The sequence below is a fragment of the Molothrus ater genome, chromosome 6, assembly GCF_012460135.2.
Source record: "Molothrus ater isolate BHLD 08-10-18 breed brown headed cowbird chromosome 6, BPBGC_Mater_1.1, whole genome shotgun sequence".
In the NCBI taxonomy this organism is placed as follows: Eukaryota; Metazoa; Chordata; class Aves; order Passeriformes; family Icteridae; genus Molothrus; species Molothrus ater.
In genome coordinates this window covers 8,713,326-8,731,747 of record NC_050483.2, presented here as the reverse complement: position 1 = coordinate 8,731,747, position 18,422 = coordinate 8,713,326, and the positions used below count along the sequence as shown (strand labels likewise).

The following is an 18,422-nucleotide window of genomic DNA, read 5'->3' as shown; positions in this document are numbered from 1 at the left end:
CTCTACCATTCAGTGTTTCTCTTCCCTGAGGGGTCATTGTCTGTCCAGCAGCAGAGGGATGCTGGTGGTGCTGGTGGCACTGGAATGCTGCTGGCAGTGCTGGCAGTGCTGGTGAAGCATTTGGGTGCTTGTCAGAAACTGCTCCTATTCTGGGATGAGCTCCAGGTTCATTGCAAAAACCTCCCCTGTGCCCAAGGAAGCACAAATAAAGCAAGAATTCCCATTTTTGCATTCTCCCCCAGGCTCACAGAGCCCAAGGGAAGGACAGCACTCAGTTGCTTGCAGGCAGGCTATCAGGACTTGGAGCCCACCCTGATTACTGCCAATGCCCTTGATGATGCAATGAAAGCTGTCAGGGACCAGGGTGCTGTGAACCCCCTGCCAGCCCTTCACCAGAGCTGCTCCTGCTCCTCCTCAGTCCTGGGAACACTTGGGCTTGTTTTTGTGGTTGTCTGATCCCTGACTGTCCCTTTGCCAGCAGGGACACTTTCCACTATCCGACGTTGCTCCAAACCCCATCCAACCTGGCCTTGGACACTTCCAGGGATCCAGGGACAGCCACAGCCTCTCTGGGCAATGTATGGAAAGGCATCAACACCCTCACAGGGAAGGATTTCTTCCCAATATCCAATCTGACCAGACCCTCTGTCAGTGGGAAGTCATTCGCCCTTGTCCTGTCACTCCATGCCCTTGTCCAAAGTCCCTCTCCAACTCTCCTGGAGCCCCATCAGCTCCTGGATGATGAAGTATTTGCACTTGAAAGGATTAGGCTGGTGAGGGGATGTGAGATGCCATAGCTGGGGACACAAACACGGTGTCAGCAGGGAAGAGAGGTGACAGCTCTGGTCCCGGGGCCAGCAGTTTCCAGGAGGAGCGTCCCAGATCCCTGAGGCACATGTCAGCCTGGGTAGGAATCATCTTGGATTTCACTGTAGGCTGCTATCATCAGGAAAGCTCTTGCATTGAAATCTTTGCTCTTTTGAAAGGAAGCTCAGGTAGGGAGTGGCCTGGGTGACACTGGAGACAAGGAAGGTGCTGGGAAGCAGAAAAAGTGCATGGAAGTATAATGGTCCTTCTGCACTTGCCTTGGGAGAAACACCCTGGCTGAGTTGTTCTTCCCTGGACAAGAGATTCCACCATGGAAAGTTTCTGCTTTCCAATGGACAGGAGAAGGGAGTCAGGGAGAGAAAAACCCTTCCAGATGTCAAAGTCTCTTCTGTTAATTTTTAACGACTTTGTTAATAAATGCTCCTTAGCTGTTTAACCTCATGTGTGTCTGCAAAGCCTGACTCACCACCCACATCTTTCACTCTCACTTCCCTTTCCAGAAGCAGTGGCACGTTGGTTTCCCCTGGATTTAAGGCAGTGGGAAAAGGAGGGACAACTTCCCCCTGAGCAAGAGCTGTGGCTGCTGCCCAGGTCTCTCCCAGGAGGAATCAGGAGCTCTTGGCAGTGCCAACATCATCCCAGCCATTGCAGGCACGTGCCTTAGGAAGGGCTCTGGTATGAGACAGGTGGCTGCCCTGCTCCCAGAGCAGCCAGAGGCTTTAGAATGGGATAAAAGAAGGAAATGAGCCTTTTTGGACACTGTTCACCAGGGTCAGACTCTGCAGTGAAACCCGGTTGTTGTTTATTCAACAAATTCAGAGGGTGGGAACTACCAAAGTGGAAAGAAACAAAAACCATGAATCCAAATCTGATTGAGGGGTGGTTCCAGAATGACAAAGATGAGGACAGGCTGGACTGTGGCTGAAGCTGCTGTGCAGCTCCTCCTGAGGGTGGCCAGGCTCAGGCTGGAGGTGCTCAAGGGCTTCCCTGGACACTGATGCTGGGGAACCAGAGGATGGATGGCCCCATTCTGCAGAAGAGCAGCACAACCCCCTAATTTCGGTGCAGTTAAATGCCCCAAGCATCTGGTAATGGGAATTTCCATATTCCATGTACTTTCTGGATACAGGCACAGGAGTTCAGTGGAGTTCCCTATCGACCCTGCACTTTACTCAGAAGGATTCAATTCTAGAATTGAAGAATGTGACAAATTCCCACGGAAAGGATAAGGGAATGTTGCTGTCCCTCCCCAGCTGTGCAGCCCTACCTGGTGTCCCTTCCCATCAGCTGGGAATGCAGGGCTGGCTCTGCGGGACAGAAGGGGAAGGATGCTCCCTGTGATCCCAACCCCTCTCCTGCCATCCAGAGGCACCAGCCCTGCAGGGATTTGGGAAATCACTGGCACCCCGTGCTGGGTGTGTGTTTGCAGGGATGAAGGTGTGCCATTCTTTGCAGGCAAGAGCTCCCTGAAAACACCATGGAACTCATCTGCTGAGGCAAAGGAGAGGGAGTTCATTCCCTGGGGCCGAGGCCATGAGGGTGATTCCATGGGGAATGGAGCTGGGGAACAGCACTGAGCCCAGCTGCACTGCTTGGAGCCATGTGGATCCAGGAGGGAGGAGGAAAGCCATGCTCCAATGTGCTCCCTGCAGAGCATCCCACAAAAATCACCCAAGGTAATACTCCTGCTCCCTTGTCCTGCAGGAATACAGCACCACAGGGAGGTGATCCCGTGCATATTGATTAATCAGGAGCTTAAAGGACTGCCCACCAGCCACTTTCCTGGGATCCTTCAGCAGAGCAGTGGAAGGGATCAGCAGACTCAGACCATCGTGTCCATGGCAGGATCATCACTGTGGGCAGAGTTTTCTTCTGGCTCTTCAAACACCCTCTGGAGGGAGAGCTGGAGGGACTTTATGGAGAAGGGCCTCCAGCACCTCCCCAGCAAGAAGTAGATGAAGGGTTTGATGCTGTTGTGGATGCAGGCGAGCAGGAAAACAACCTGGGATGACACAGCCATGTAACCGAGCTGCTGCAGGAAATTGAAGAGGCTGAGAAGGAGAGTGAAGAGCACAATGAGGAAGGTAACGATGTCGCGTCTCTGGAGTTGCTCCTGCTGGGATCCCCGCTTGGCCTTAATGAAATCGACTGTGCTGGAAATGAGCACGGGTACAGCCAAGAGGAGCAGGATGAGGGTGTTCATGGAGATGAGAGCTGCCCGGCAGTGCTCCTGCTGGTGTGATGGGCACAGGAATGTCACCGTGGGAATGACAGTGAAGAGAGCGAAGACGGTCCAGTGTTTGACACTGTCCACCACCCTCACCAGGCGCTGGGGAGGCTCCCAGCAGTAGCAAAGCCAGAAGAGCATGTTCATATACCACACATCGCTGCTGTCTATCACCCACAACAGCCCCCAGTACAGGGACACCACGGAAAACTGGAAGAGGAAACTCAGGTACAGCTCGGGCAGAATAGGAGAGCAGGACACGTCCTCCACCAGGAAGAGGAGGGCGGAGGTGACCACAAAGAGGAGGAAGAAGAAGTCAATGACAGCCAGGTCAAAGAAGTCAGAGTTACGGCTTTTCAGGCTGATGAGGCCGATGACAGCCCCGTTCCCAGCCAGCCCACAGAGGCAGATGAGCAGGGTCACACTGTGTATGGCCATGGTGGTGACATCTGTCTCACAGAGATGATCTCCTTCAGTGGATGAGGCAGGAGATGGGGACAGGGTGGTCACCTCCATGGATGGACGCTGGGCAGGCAGTGGGATGTGGCCCCTGGCTGTGGTCAGAGTGGATGGGCAGTCAGTGCTTGGAGAATCCAGGGATGGACTACGCGGCTCCTCAGCAGCTCCTGCAGTGGGAAGGATTCAGTGGGGAGGAGTGAGATGTGCAGGGGAGGAGGGCGGTGGAAATGGTGGGGTGGGAGAGGGAGGAGGGAGGGTTGGGCTGTTTGGCAGGAGGCTGATAAATAATACAGAAAATAAACAGTTTCAGTTTTTCTGAAGTTGTTCCAAAGCAATGTGGCCAATATTTTAAAGGATGTGTTATAGATGGATAATGAGATGACTGGCTCTCACAGTTAAGGGATGAATACTGTGTGAATATTAAGAGAAGCTTGATTGATATATAATTATGTTATTGTAGTCTGTTGTTTAGATGTCCCCTGTTCTCCCCATAGTCCCCTTCTCTCCCCTCTGTACTCTTTCCATCAGAGAGCCTGAGTCATCCAGGACAGGTAGAAAGAAGGGGTGTACAAAAGCTTGTTGCTGGGGGGAAGAGGTGCAGCATGAGAACACCTGACCCTCGAGTCAAGTTGCAAGAAAGCAGGCTCCAGCAATAAACACAAAGAAGGGCTGAGTGACAGACTTTGGGAGGGGCCAGGTTTAGCTGATGCAACCCCCAGGCTATCAGAGGTGAAGCATCCATCTTGAAGATCAGCCAGACACGTGGTGGGCAGCCATGAGGGAAGCTGCCAGGCCTGCTTCTGATTATTCAGTCATTTGGTTGCATTTTTTGTTAAGGTTTAATGAATCTTTCAAAATTTAAAAAAGTGGGCAATTGTTTCTCACAGGATGTGAAGGCTGGCACACAGGATGACAAACATGGCAGGAACCAGTGCAGAAACAGATCAGGAGGCCTGCAGTGGTTTTGGGGTAAATTCTGGAACAGGAAGCAACAGTGCATGGCCAGAGGAAAAGTTCAAGGCAAGGGCACCTTTAATATGGCAGTATTCATTGAATATGACCAGCAGAGAGACCCCTCTGAATAAACCTCCAGGATCATAAAAGGACTTGCGGGAGGAGGTGGATGCATGGAAATGAGTTCTAGGAAAATGGTGTTTGTGTATTAGAAAATAAAAAATTTTCAAAGCCTACCTGTGGTTCTAATGGATTAATACCCTGTTGTAAAGTCTGACCATCCACTCAATACAAGGAGAGATCCCTCTGTGTCCTGTACAGGTCAAGAATTCCTGCTTTCTCATGCTCTGCACTGTGTTAGAAAGTTTGTTGTGGCCCATTTCAGTATTAGGACACAGACGGGATGCACAGGAGAAGAGAGAGGAGCTGGGGAGGGCCCTGGGGTCAGTGGGAGAGGGTGTCAGGAACAGAGCAGCTGCTGCAGGAGAGGAAGGTGGGGTAGGGAGGAAGGCAAACATTCCACTGACCTGTTCCCTGTGGGGCAGCAGCAGGCAAAGGGCTCTGTGCAGATCAGCGGCGCTTCCTGGTACCTCTTGCTCCTTTGGGATCCATGTGCTAAAGCAGCTCCTGGCAGGTCAGGGACATGAAGGAGAAAGTGCCCAGGTCACCAGGAGCTCCCCATTCCCATCCTCCTGGCTCCTCTGTGTTCTCTGTCCTGCTGTTGTTTTGCAAGGCTCGGTTGGAAAGCCACAAATTAAATCTTTGCCTACATCAGAATTTACGTTCCTTGGTGTTATTTGTCTGGACCTTTCTTTCCTGCCATAGCGGAAGTAGCCCGACATGCAGATTTCTTTGAATGGCTCCTCATTTCCTCCTGATTAGAAACTCTTTTCCAAATGGGACATTCTCCAAATGCTTCCCCTCTCTCAGGAGGTTTCTACCATTCCTCATTTATCTATCCTGAGGGGTCACTGTCCCTCCAGCAGCAGAGAGCTGCTGGTGGGGCTGGTGGTGCTGGAATGCTGCTGGCAGTGCTGGAAGTGCTCACAGCACTGTGCAAGCATCTGTGTGCTTCTCAGAAACACCTCCCATTCTGGGTTGATTTTCAGGATCATTGCCAAAACTTTCCCTTGCCCCAAGAAAGCAAACTGAGCTGAGAATTCCCATTCCTGTCATTGCAATGCAGGCTCACACAGCCCAAGGGAAGGACAGCACTCAGTTGCTTGCAGCCTGGTCAGCAGCACTTAGAGCCCACCCTGATTACTGCCAATCGCCTTGATGACGCAATGAAAGCGGTGAGGGACCAGGTTTAGGGGTTCTGTGATCCCCTTTCCAGCCCATCATTGGGGTTCATCCTCCTCCTCCTCCGACATGGGAGCTCTTGTGTTTGTTTTTACCTGACCCCATCCCTCTGGGCAACCTGTGCCAGGGCCTCATCACCCTCACAGGGAAGGATTTCTTCCCAATATCCAATCTGACCCAACCCACTGTCAGTGGGAAGCCATTCCCCCTTGTCCTGTCACTCCATGCCCTTGTCCAAAGTCCCTCCCCAACTGTCCTGGAGCCCCATCAGCTCCTGGATGATGAAGTATTTGCACTTGAAAGGATTGGGCTGGTGAGGGGATGTGAGATGCCATAGCTGGGGACACAAACACGGTGTCAGCAGGAAGAGAGGTGACAGCTCTGGTCCCAGGGCCAGCAGTTTCCAGGAGGAGCATCCCAGATCCCTGAGGCACGTGTCAGCCTGGGTGGGAATCATCTCACCTCAGCTTTCTAGGAATTCCTTGGAATTCACTGTAGGCTGCTCTCTGACTGCTGGGGGAGTGCAGAAGGTCACTCAGATGAAACCTGCAACTTTCTAAGGATTAAAGCCAAGAGAGCAGCATGGATTTGCCTCTTCTCAGAAGAGATGCCATTGCTGACATCCCAAATCATCCCTCTGCTGTGTGCCAGTGCTCCAGCTCACACACAGAATAATTATTGCATGAATCCTCTTAGAAACTGTGTGGTGAATGTCCAGTGCCACTGAAATTGGGGTATTATGTGGGAAAATTATACTTGAAACAGAAATCATAGGGTTTGTCCTGCAGAGTCTGAAAAATCCACCTGTGCAATGCGAGGTGGTGATTTGAGCCTGTTCAAAGACAAGATTTCAGGATTAGGGTTGCTAAGAGGAACCTGACGCAAACTGCTTTTCCTAGAATGAATGAGCAGTTCTTGGAAATGTCAACAGATGGCTCATTCCAGACATTGTAGGCACTAGCCTTTGGAAGAGCTCTGGTGTGAGACAGATACTTGCCCTCCTCACAGACAATCCAGAGGCTTTAGAATTGGAAAAACTAAGGAAATGAGCCAGTTTCTGATGCTGATTCCCAAGGACAAACTCTGCAGCAAATCCCTGATGTTGTTTATTCAATAAAATCTGGGCAGGAGTTGCCACATTGAAAAGAGACAAAAAGAAAAAATTCAAATCTGATTTCAGGGGAGCAACAAAATTAAAAAGATCAGTACATCAGAGTTTATTCCTTGGGGCCAAGGTAATGAGGGTCATTCCATGGGGAATACAGGAACAGAACTGAGCTCAGAGCCATAGGCTCCAATACTTCTGGCTGTCTCTGAGGCGCCACATGTGCAGAAGTGCCTCACAGAGCTGTCACCTCCACCACAGTGTCCCCAGGGCCGTGGCTCCCCTCGTCACTCCCGGCTTTCTCCTCGAACACGCTCCGCAGAGCGACTCTGACCGAGCGCTGGAAGCGGCGCCGCTGGCAGCTCCCCACCAGCACGTACATCACAGGGTTGAGGGAGCAGTTCAGCAATGCCAGGAACAAAGAGGGGTCTTCTGGGAATAAATCACCGGAATCAGGGAGATTGAGGAAAACCTCCACGCAGAAAGGGATGCCAAAGGCAAAGAACAGCAGGACGTTGAGCAGGATGGCCACAAAGAGCTTCCCCGGCTGCCGCCTCCGGGAGCCACAGCACAGCTTGAGGAACAGGAACAGGTTGGAAACCAACATCATGAGGGAAAAAAACCACGCAAATGGCGAGGGCTACACCTGCAAGGACGGTCCCAGAGTCTTCAGCGTAGGTGGAGGTGAGGTAGAGGGAGCAAACAAAAGCCCCTGCGAGGGCCCAGAGGGCCCCACTGACGGCGGCCGAGAGGTGCCGGGGGCGGTGGCAGCGGTACCAGATGGGGCAGAGGACGGAGACGCAGCGCTCCATGCTGAGGGCTGCCAGCAGCCTCAGGCTGCTCAGGTCAAACACGTGGCACGGGAACCCAAGGACAAACACAAAACGCTGATAGTGATGGATAAAAGGAAACAAAGATGTGCAGAATGCTGCCAAGGACAGAAAAGCCAACAGAAGCAGGAGAAACAGGAGGAGCAGGGAGAAGTCTGCAACAGCCAGATTGAGGATGTAGACAGTGAAAGGGCTCTGCTTTGTGTGAAAGCCCAGGAACCACAAGACCACCCCATTCCCTGCCAGCCCACAGAGGGAGATCCCCAGGCACACCCCTGCAAAGGCAATCAGACTGGAGGGAATGCGGGAGCATTCAGATCTGACATATTCCTCCCAATCCAGAGATCCATAAATGGTGTTGTTCAGGGTGAGGTTTGTTGTGCTGTTCTCCTCCATGGTGAATGATCCTGCTCCCAGCAGTTGCCTTCTCCCTTTCCCACCACCTCCTAGGGAGAGATGGGGAGCCAGAGGGAAATAAGGGACATCAGCACTCCCAGTATTTCCCAACTGTCCACACAGCCCCACGCCAGCCCCAGGAAGAACCCCCACCCCTGCAGTGCCCAGGACTGGCTCCCAGCCCTCCAGCCCTGACCCTAGACAGGAATCTCCCACCAGACCATCCCTGGACTCCTACCTCCAGTAGGAACAGCACTGACACAGCAGCACCAGGAGAAAGGATTTGGGATGGCTGCTGGAACCACTGGCTTCAGTGCTTCAGTCTCGTGCCTCGTGCCTGGGTGCAGCCCTTGGCCCAGAGATCACATCCCATGGTCAGAGCTCCCCTCACAATCTCCCCACATCAGTGACAGCTTCCCCTCACATGTCCAGGGACACAGCACAAGTTGCTCAGTGTCTGTAGTGACATGTAACTCGTGCTCAAAGACTTCTTCCAACTTCCTTCTGGAAGAAACTTCCAGGAGTTGCACCTTCTTCCATCTCCCTCTCATGGATGGATGCTGAGCCTAAGTTCTCTCCTTGTTTCAAGTCTTCCTCTAGCTCCAAATCCTGAAGCTCCAGGCTGGACCCCCTGAAGAGCACATGGACCTTGTGCATTAACACATCCGTCAGTTCTGGGGATGACAAGCACAGGATACAACTCCAAAGGAGATGGAAAACACATGAAAGAGGGGCAGAAGGTAAATGCCAGTCCCCGTGCTGTGAAAGGCTGAGGTTGTGTGGAAGGAGCCACTTGGAGATAAGAGCGCTTTGGCAGCACCATGTACCCCACAAACCTAATCTCTGAGGAGACACATGCCCAGCAGGGGTGATGAGGCTTATGATGGGGATTAGACAGGATGGGACTAGAGGCTGTGGGCAAAGCCGTCATGCAGTCCCATGTCTGGGCACTGGTGATTTCCCACAGCAAGTGGACACAAGGACAGTGTTCATCCACATGGCTGCTGCTCAGAGGCTCTGTTGGCATCTAATGAAGTCTGGAATTTCTGAGGGGTTCAGAAAACCCTGTAATAGCTGAACAGATCATAGTGGAGTACCCCTTCCATGGACAGGATCTGTCCTCACCAGAGGAGGGTTTTGACCCAGGATTCCCAGCACCTGAAGGGACATAATATTATCTGTGCTGTCCTTTTATTTTCATTGCTTTAGATCCAGTAAATGATTAAAATTCAAAAGTCTAAGTGACTGCAGTAATGGGATCATAACAGATGAGCAGCTCCTCATGAAGAACTGGGGGGAGGAGAGGAAGGCAGTGACATGGCCACCTCCTCCTGATAAGATCTGTGTCCCTGGACATGTGAGGGGAAGCTGTCACTGATGTGGGGAGATTGTGAGGGGAGCTCTGACCATGGGATGTGATCTCTGGGCCAAGGGCTGCACCCAGGCACGAGGCACGAGACTGAAGCACTGAAGCCAGTGGTTCCAGCAGCCATCCCAAATCCTTTCTCCTGGTGCTGCTGTGTCAGTGCTGTTCCTACTGGAGGTAGGAGTCCAGGGATGGTCTGGTGGGAGATTCCTGTCTAGGGTCAGGGCTGGAGGGCTGGGAGCCAGTCCTGGGCACTGCAGGGGTGGGGGTTCTTCCTGGGGCTGGCGTGGGGCTGTGTGGACAGTTGGGAAATACTGGGAGTGCTGATGTCCCTTATTTCCCTCTGGCTCCCCATCTCTCCCTAGGAGGTGGTGGGAAAGGGAGAAGGCAACTGCTGGGAGCAGGATCATTCACCATGGAGGAGAACAGCACAACAAACCTCACCCTGAACAACACCATTTATGGATCTCTGGATTGGGAGGAATATGTCAGATCTGAATGCTCCCGCATTCCCTCCAGTCTGATTGCCTTTGCAGGGGTGTGCCTGGGGATCTCCCTCTGTGGGCTGGCAGGGAATGGGGTGGTCTTGTGGTTCCTGGGCTTTCACACAAAGCAGAGCCCTTTCACTGTCTACATCCTCAATCTGGCTGTTGCAGACTTCTCCCTGCTCCTCCTGTTTCTCCTGCTTCTGTTGGCTTTTCTGTCCTTGGCAGCATTCTGCACATCTTTGTTTCCTTTTATCCATCACTATCAGCGTTTTGTGTTTGTCCTTGGGTTCCCGTGCCACATGTTTGACCTGAGCAGCCTGGGGCTGCTGGCAGCCCTCAGCGTGGAGCGCTGCGTCTCCGTCCTCTGCCCCATCTGGTACCGCTGCCACCGCCCCCGGCACCTCTCGGCCGCCGTCAGTGGGGCCCTCTGGGCCCTCGCAGGGGCTTTTGTTTGCTCCCTCTACCTCACCTCCACCTACGCTGAAGACTCTGGGACCGTCCTTGCAGGTGTAGCCCTCGCCATTTGCGTGTTTTTTTCCCTCATGATGTTGGTTTCCAACCTGTTCCTGTTCCTCAAGCTGTGCTGTGGCTCCCGGAGGCGGCAGCCGGGGAAGCTCTTTGTGGCCATCCTGCTCAACGTCCTGCTGTTCTTTGCCTTTGGCATCCCTTTCTGCGTGGAGGTTTTCCTCAATCTCCCTGATTCCGGTGATTTATTCCCAGAAGACCCCTCTTTGTTCCTGGCATTGCTGAACTGCTCCCTCAACCCTGTGATGTACGTGCTGGTGGGGAGCTGCCGGCGGCGCCGCTTCCAGCGCTCGGTCAGAGTCGCTCTGCGGAGCGTGTTCGAGGAGAAAGCCGGGAGTGACGAGGGGAGCCATGGCCCTGGGGACACTGTGGTGGAGGTGACAGCTCTGTGAGGCACTTCTGCACATGTGGCGCCTCAGAGACAGCCAGAAGTATGGAGATAAGGGCAACCCAAAGCCATCTAGCCAGGCTCCGTCCAGTTCCCCAGCTGGGTTTATTCCCCATGGAACTGCCCTCACTGCCCCATCCACAGGGAATAAACTCTGTTGATGAAGCAAAGTCTGCAAAAATGGGCAGAGCAAGGGGTGTTGGCTTGGTGAGGTTTGGGGTGTAAGGGGGAAGAGATGGGTGAAAATTACAATTTGGGGAAAAGGGAGAGGAAAAAGACTGAGAAACGGGAGAGGGAGAAAGGGGGAGAGAGAGAGAAAAAAAGGAAAAAAATACGACGAAGAAGAAAAGGAAACTAAGGAAGAGAATGAAGGGGAGGGAAACAGAAGAAATAAGAAAGCATGGGAGAAACTAAAAAATAAATACTGAGAATGACAAAGGATTTGCTTGGACAGGACAGATGAAGAAGGATATCCCTGGTGTGCTAAATCCCCATAAATATTTGGGTCAGTCACACAAGGGCTGGTCCTGCTTCCTCTGGAATCATTGGAGGAAAAGTTATTCACCTAAGCACAGCAGTGTTATACCAAAAACCATCTGGAATTAGCTGTTATAAAATAAATTTGGCTTTTCTGTCCTTTTTCAGTAGACACTGACTGGAAGGTTCTTCCTGTGCCTTAATTTAAAAAAAATTATTTGTCTGAGTTTACATTCTGTGTGTTTTTATCAGCTGATAAATCAGATAACAACAACAACAACAACTTTAAATACAATTTTTATCCCTTTGGGGGGAAAAAGCAACAAAAAAGAGAATTCTAGTCTTTTTAACAATACGAAAATGTTTTGTTTGTCCCAATGATAAAAAAATTTGATAAAAAATTGATAAATTGATAAAAAAATTGATAGCAAAAGATAACATTTTGAACATGATTTTGTGAGGTTTTTCAAAGCAAATTACCCACATTGACTTTTTCTAATAATTTTGGTTAAAAGAATAAATGTTAGGTAGTCTGATAGCATAAATAATCCCATTTTGCCCCTCAAAGGATTTGGTTTGGAGAATAATTTGTTGAAAATCATGGTATTTATTTACCTTGTTCTGTTTCCTGTATCTTTCCCACTATCCTTTGATTGATTTCTATTGGTAAAGGAGATTTAAAAGCCATGGATTCTGATGTGTCCTTTTAAAGGAAGAAATTACAATCCAATGCATGCTGTAGATAAATGCAGAGACTCTGCGACTCTGCCAAGGGCTGGAAGAAATTAAAATAACATGCAACAATATAATAATATAAAATACTAATCTCCAGTCACATATTTCTTTGAAATACAGGACAAGTGAGGATGAAACTCAGTGAATAAATTTTTAAAGCAATTTGGGAGGAGTTGGAGCCCTCTTCTGCTCTGTGGTGTGGAAACATCCCCGGTTCAGAGAAGAAATGGACTTGGTGTATGTGAATCTTTTCAGTCCTTGAAATGCTCACATTAGGAAGCCCATAATGGCTCTGTGAGCCACAAAAGGTTGTGTGTGTGCTCTGACATGGGATGGGAATTCTAAGTTAAGAGGGATAGATGGATTCTCCTTCCAGGAATTTTACATCTGCTTCCAACAGGATTGTTGGTACTGATCTCATTTTCAGAGATGTGAGTGAAAAGCAACACAGACTTTATGAGTTTATGAATGACAAGGATTTATCCTGAGCAGGATTTCTTTGATGAAATTCAGACACCAAGATATTTCAGCCTTATAAAATTAATATTATTTAGTAATCACTGGAAAGAAACAGGAACTTTTAATGTGTCCTAAATACAGGTCATGTAAATTCTGTGGTCCAGGTGCTTATGTGCCATATGGGGCACTTAAAATAATGACCCAAAGGGAGTTTTAAAATAACGGGGACTTAAAATAATGACCTAAAATATCTACAAAGAGGGTACTGAGGGTCAGGTGAGGTGATCCTTCCCCAGTACCTCAGAGTTCTTCAGTTCTGCCAAGACATTCCAGGCAGGATTTTAGGAGGACATGGTTATCGTGTCCCGCGTTTCCCGCTCGTCTCTGTCATCTGCTGAGTCTTGGAAGGCCCTCTGGAATGCCAGCCTGAGAGTGAGCCGGAATTTCCGATCCCTGTAGCTTCCCACCAGGAAGTAAATGACGGGGTTGAGGGTGCTGTTGACACAGGACAGCACAAAGCCAATCTCTGGGGAATAGAGAAACTTGAGGCCCAAGAAGTCCAGGAGGATGAGGACACTGAGGGGCACAGCGAAAATGAGGAAGAAGAGGATGGTGAGCATGATGACGGTGAAGAGCCGGCCCGTTTGGAAGGGCTGGGAGCTGCACTTGACCCGCAGGAAGAGGGTGAGGCTGAAGAGCAGCATGAGTGGTGCGCAGACGAGGAAATCCAAGGCTCCGATGGCGATGAGCAGGCGCTGGCAGGCCCTGGGAGAGGGGCGGACAGTGCACAGAACATATCCCAGAGTGTTCAGGAGCAGGGACAGGGCCCAGAGCAGACCGGACACCACGGCAGACAGGTGCTTCGGGCGGTGCGTCCGGCACCAGATGGGGGACAGCACGGACAGGCAGCGCTCAATGCTGATGGCCGTCAGCAGGTACAGGCCCGTGCCGTACATGAAGAGATCCAGGAAGAGGAAGATCCCGAACTGCACCCCCACGTTGAACTGCATCAGGTACTGCACGGTCTCCACGGCGATGCACAGCAGGTAACCAAAGTCAGCGGCTGCCAGGTTCAGGATGTAGACGGTGAAGTGGTTCCTGCGGATGCGGAAGCCCAGGTACCACAGGACCAGGCCGTTCCCCACCATCCCACAGGCAGCACTCAGCAGGCAGAAGCTCTCCATGAACTTGAGCACAGTGTAGGATGGCTCGGGTTGTCCCACAGCCCCGCTCTGGTTGGTCCCAGGAGCATGGATGGCTGTGGTTGGAAGGACCATTGGTGTGGTTGAGGGTCTCATAATGGGTGATTTGGACCTGGGAGCAGAGAGGGGAGAGGTGGTAACTCCAGGGTGACTTTTCTAGAGGGATTCCTTGGTTTGTTCCAAGGCTTTGTAGCTAGAACTTGACTTCATGGAATCTCAAAATAATTTGATTTGGAAGGGACCAAGAGCCTGGAGTAACAGGACAAAGGGTGAAGGCTTCACACTGACAGAGTATGGGTTTGGATGGGATACTGGGAATAAATTCTTCCCTGGGAGGATGGTGAAGCTCTGGCACAGGTTGCCTAGAGAAACTGTGGCTGCCCCATCTGTGGACGTGTCCAAAGCCAGGCTGGAGCAAACTGGGATAGTGGAAAGTGTCCGTGCCCATTGCAGGGTGTTGGAACTGGATGATCTTTAAGGTCCCTTCCAGCCCAAACCACTCTGGAATTCTGTGATTCCATGAGAACAATTGTTAGTTTTTTATATTGATGAATGATTTCTGTTTTAATAAAGTGTCATTTGATGTGGTTCTCCTTGGTCTCATGTACAGTAACAAATAAACATTTTGGTCTGGCAGAGCCCTCAACTTCTCCCTCAGAAACTGCAAGAACCACATGTAAGAAACCACAGATTATCTTCTCCTCACAGGACATGGGAGCTGTAGCTCTAACTTTTCCACACCACTCCATGAGTTAAGTCATTATTTTCTTCCCCGTGGTACTGAGATCTGATTGAGAATCTTGGGGGTGAAAAAAATGGGTTTAACACATTTTTATGGTCTGATGAGAACAAATGCAGTGGCTCTTTGGCTGTCTCCCAGCCAGCTGTTAATTTGGACATGGAAGGCAGAGAAGTTAAAAAGAGGATAGGAACAAAAAATGGGGTTTTCTGGGAAGATGTGAATCACTGAACCATGTAGCCAGCATGAATCCTCTGTTCTCTCTTTGTGGTGCAGCAGCACACATGGAGACAGACTTCCAAAAGCACACAGAACGTGACAGACTGAATCACTGCTGTTCTATCCCAGCACCCCAGGCACACTGACTCCATGGACAGGGGAAAAAGAAGTGTGTGGGCAGGGAATTTCAAGGCCAAGTTGGATGGGGCTTGGAGCAAACCTGGTCTAGTGGAAGGTGTTCCTGCCCATGGCAGGGGATGGGACTGGATGGGCTTTAAGGTCCCTTTCAGCCCAAATTATTTCAGGATTTTCTGATTTTCTTTAGGGTTGATTGAAACCAGGGAGCTTCTGGCACTGCAGAGCTGGATGATCCCATCCTCAGCTCTTATAGCACCTTGAGCACTTCGAGCATGAACACTGTGGAGAGCAGTCCTGTGGCTGTTCCTCCCTCACAGCCTGCTCCAGGGGTGGCCACAACTGATCACGTTTTTGCAGAAAGAAACAGCCTCAAGTTCTGTGCAGCTTTTCTGCTGCGAGAACAGAGGAAGGCCCGGTGGTTAAGTGGTTTCCTGGCTTCTGTGCAACCAAATTTCCCCTCGATCTGAAGAGACTGTGAACATTTGAGTGTCACCTAAGTTTCTGTCTCAGCCCACTGCAGCCTCCACAGTGCATCTCTCTCCACTGGGGATTCAAGAAATGACAGGTGATAATTCCCAATGTTAAATGGCTTTGTGCCATTGATCATATCATGGAATCATGGAATGGTTTGGGTTGGGAGGGATCTTAAAGCTCATCTTGTTCCAACCTCCTGCCATAGCCAGGGACACCTTCCACAGACCAGGCTGCTCCAAATCCCTGCCAGCCTGGCCTTGGACACTTGCAGGAATAAGGCAGCCACAGCTCCTCTGGGCAACCTATGCCTCACCACTCTCACAGAGAAGAATTTCCTCCCAAGATCTAGTTCAAATCCACCGTCTTCCTTGTCCTGTCACTCCAAGCCCTTCTCCAAAGTCTCTCTCCTGCTGTCTTGGAGCACCTTTAGACACTGGAAGGTGCTGTATGTGCATAAACACTGACAGAAACAGAAATGGCTGCAGTGGGTAAATGACAAAACATCAATAGCTTTGCCTTCTGCTGTAATAGAAGTGATGAAATCCTTCTCTTACTTCTGTAGACCGTGGAGAGAAACACTGCAAAAGTCACTCATGATTCTCATTTATTTATCATAGTCCCTTGGAAAGACTGAATTCCTGTTTCCAAGACACATTCAAGACGTGATCCCACTTCCTTATGTAACTAATAAGTGAAAACTCTCCTCAAACAGCAGCAGCCTGAGTCCAGGTGATCTTTTTCTCCCTTGAGATTAAACATCCTCCATGTGATTTGCCTACAAATCCTGCCTGTAGTTCCTGAGGCAGAACAACCCTGACCACACAAAGGTGTCTTAGACAATGGACAGAAAGTTCTGCTGTAGTAATGCCAGGTCTCTGAGTAATGACTTTTTATATTACAGAGGTGCATTTAGAGCAGTTCAAGAGCACTTGTACAAGGACAAGAGTCCCTGGAATGAAGCTTTCCTTATATTGAAAATTATTATCATCAATTCCTGACCTACAGCAAATTTCTGTCCAGCAAAGGAAGTAAATTTGTGATCTTTTTTTCCTCCATTGTTTTTGTTTCTCCTCCCTTCCCCAAAGCCTCACAAACCATCAGAGTTCAACACCAAAGACCCACCTCAGAATTTCTCACCTTTTTTGCGTTCCTGGGAATTTCAGTGCCTGTGCCCAGCAATGTTGTCCCCTGGATGGTGTGACACGGGGTGCAGCTCGAGTCCTTGTGTCATCCTGCAGTGCTGGGCTGGGCAGCCACTGTTTAAAAAGCCATGGTGTTTTCAGCGTGACCCTCCAGGCAGCCAATCACTCATGGGGGAAATCCCTCCCCTGTACGGGTATGATCACTCAGATTTGAGCCACTTCCCCCTCCCCTCTTTGCAGTGTCACGGAAACATTATTTTTTTACTACTTCTCCCTTCTTCAGCCATTCTTGCAAGAATGCCAGAACTGTCTACAGATTTTGCACTGGTGTTGTGTCCTACTTGAGGCCCTGAGATGCTCTGGTTTCACAGCCCCTGGATGAGATTTTAGTGCTGCTCAGGTAGAGAAATTTTAAGTTCTCTCCCATAACATCTTTGCTGGAGGTTTCACAACCTCCTTCAGCACTTCTCATTCCCTCCTATCCTTGCTGCACAGTTGTCACACACCCACCACCACAGTGGGTCCTCTCCCAGCACAGTTCAGCACCTTATGCGATCTCTACTGCTTCATCTAACCTTGCACCCAAGCTTTCCACCTCAGCAGTTCCAGATGCCTAAACCCTGCTTGTGCTGCCCTCAGCAGGGAGCTCTGGGGTCAGGAGCTCTTTCAGTGCACCTTCACACCCCACAGGCTTTCAGCACAGTCCTTCAACACCTCAGCCACTCAGATTTTACAAAATCCCTCCAGCCCCATCCCTTTCACTTCCAGTTTCACAACTTCCCCTTGAACAGAGTTTCAGGTTCTTCCTCACCTTGTGTCTCCTAAACAGACAGAACCCACCACCACCCACCCACAACATCCCAGTCCTGTCCATGCATACTCCATGTCCATGAGCCACCCCGATCCAAAGGGTGTGGAAACAGAGAAAACACCTTTCTCCTTTCCTGACATCCTTACAGGGAACTATTTTGTCCCTTAGTCCCTTGGGCCAGGGAAGTAAAGGGACAGGAGTGTGATGCCCCCCAAATGGCTGCCATGTGTGTCAGTGGGCACAGGAATGGGCAGATCCAGCCCAAATTTGCTTAGCAGGTCAGAAATGCATTTGTACATCTTCAGCTTCTGTTGTCATCTGTTCTTCCTCTTCCTTTCCCAAAGATTGTAAGACAGTTTTTACTTTCTTACCCAATCCTATTTCCTGTGGTGGTTACTGGCAGCCCTCATTAACCTGTCCACGACTCCAGGCTATGGCATAAAATGATACCTAAATTAAAAGGCTATTTTTATCCAGAGCACTATTTAATTTCCTCATTAGTTTGAGGGTTTCCATTTTCTCTGCATTGATTGCTGGCATTCCATGTTGGGAGACATTCAAAATGCCTTTGTTGTTATTGGGCCATTCTGAATTTCAGTAAGTGTCAGCAAAACAGAGGGATGGGCAGTGGATGGAACTATTTCTTGATGCACCTAAATCTCAAGCTGAAAATACACAGTACACTTCAGAGCAGTGATGAGTTGGAGTTCCAGTAATACACAAATTTATCAAATTCTGGTATGGTTTGAGTTGGAAGGGACTTAAAAGCTCATCCAGTTCCATCCCCAGCCATGGGCAGGGACACCTTCCACTATCCCAGACTGCTCCACACTGTCCTGGAACACTGCCAGGGATGGGGCAGCCACAGCTTCTCTGCACAACCTGTGCCAGGGCCTCAGCACCCTCACAGGGAAGAATTTATTCCCAATATCCCATCTAAACCCACCTTCTGTCATTTAAAGCCATTTCCCCTTACTGATTAGGTGACTAGATCCATTGCTTTCCAGAGGAAAGCCTGGAGTGGCAAAGGCTCAACTCAGCTGACTTCCACAGATGTACAAGAGCTGACTTCCTCCCCTCGCTTAGATTCCCAATTTGTAAAATGAGGATTTTTTTTTTTTTTTTTTTTTTTACTTTACTTCACTGACCTTTGCTGAA

At 50.1% G+C, this 18,422-nt stretch overlaps 4 protein-coding genes across 5 annotated transcripts; 1 reads left to right on the top strand and 3 right to left on the bottom strand.

Annotated features, from left to right (window-relative positions):
- Positions 1 to 2,650: 2,650 nt before the first annotated feature.
- LOC118686987 (mas-related G-protein coupled receptor member H-like) lies at positions 2,651 to 5,145 on the bottom strand. 2 transcript variants are annotated; one of them, XM_036383627.1, is made up of 2 exons: positions 4,996 to 5,145; positions 2,651 to 3,681 (listed from the first exon to the last, which is right to left on the bottom strand). In XM_036383627.1, exon 2 carries the CDS (start codon positions 3,569 to 3,571, stop codon positions 2,651 to 2,653), a length of 921 nt encoding a protein of 306 aa, XP_036239520.1. In that variant the 5' UTR covers positions 3,572 to 3,681; positions 4,996 to 5,145. The 2 variants fall into 2 exon arrangements, with proteins under 2 accessions (XP_036239520.1, XP_054371225.1); XM_054515250.1 differs by having other exon boundaries at positions 2,651 to 3,609.
- A 1,965-nt stretch (positions 5,146 to 7,110) lies between these two features.
- On the bottom strand, positions 7,111 to 8,101 carry LOC118686986 (mas-related G-protein coupled receptor member H-like). Its single transcript, XM_054515065.1, is given in 2 exon segments — positions 7,111 to 7,494; positions 7,496 to 8,101. Coding segments are annotated over 2 exon segments (990 nt in total).
- A 1,781-nt stretch (positions 8,102 to 9,882) lies between these two features.
- LOC118686984 (mas-related G-protein coupled receptor member H-like) lies at positions 9,883 to 10,872 on the top strand. Its single transcript, XM_036383623.1, has 2 exons — positions 9,883 to 10,229; positions 10,269 to 10,872. Exons 1-2 carry the CDS (start codon positions 9,883 to 9,885, stop codon positions 10,870 to 10,872), a joined length of 951 nt encoding a protein of 316 aa, XP_036239516.1.
- Positions 10,873 to 12,880: 2,008 nt separating this feature from the next.
- Positions 12,881 to 13,837, bottom strand: LOC118687657 (proto-oncogene Mas-like). The gene has a single exon (XM_036384753.1). It carries the CDS (start codon positions 13,835 to 13,837, stop codon positions 12,881 to 12,883), a length of 957 nt encoding a protein of 318 aa, XP_036240646.1.
- Between the last annotated feature and the right edge of the window lie 4,585 nt (positions 13,838 to 18,422).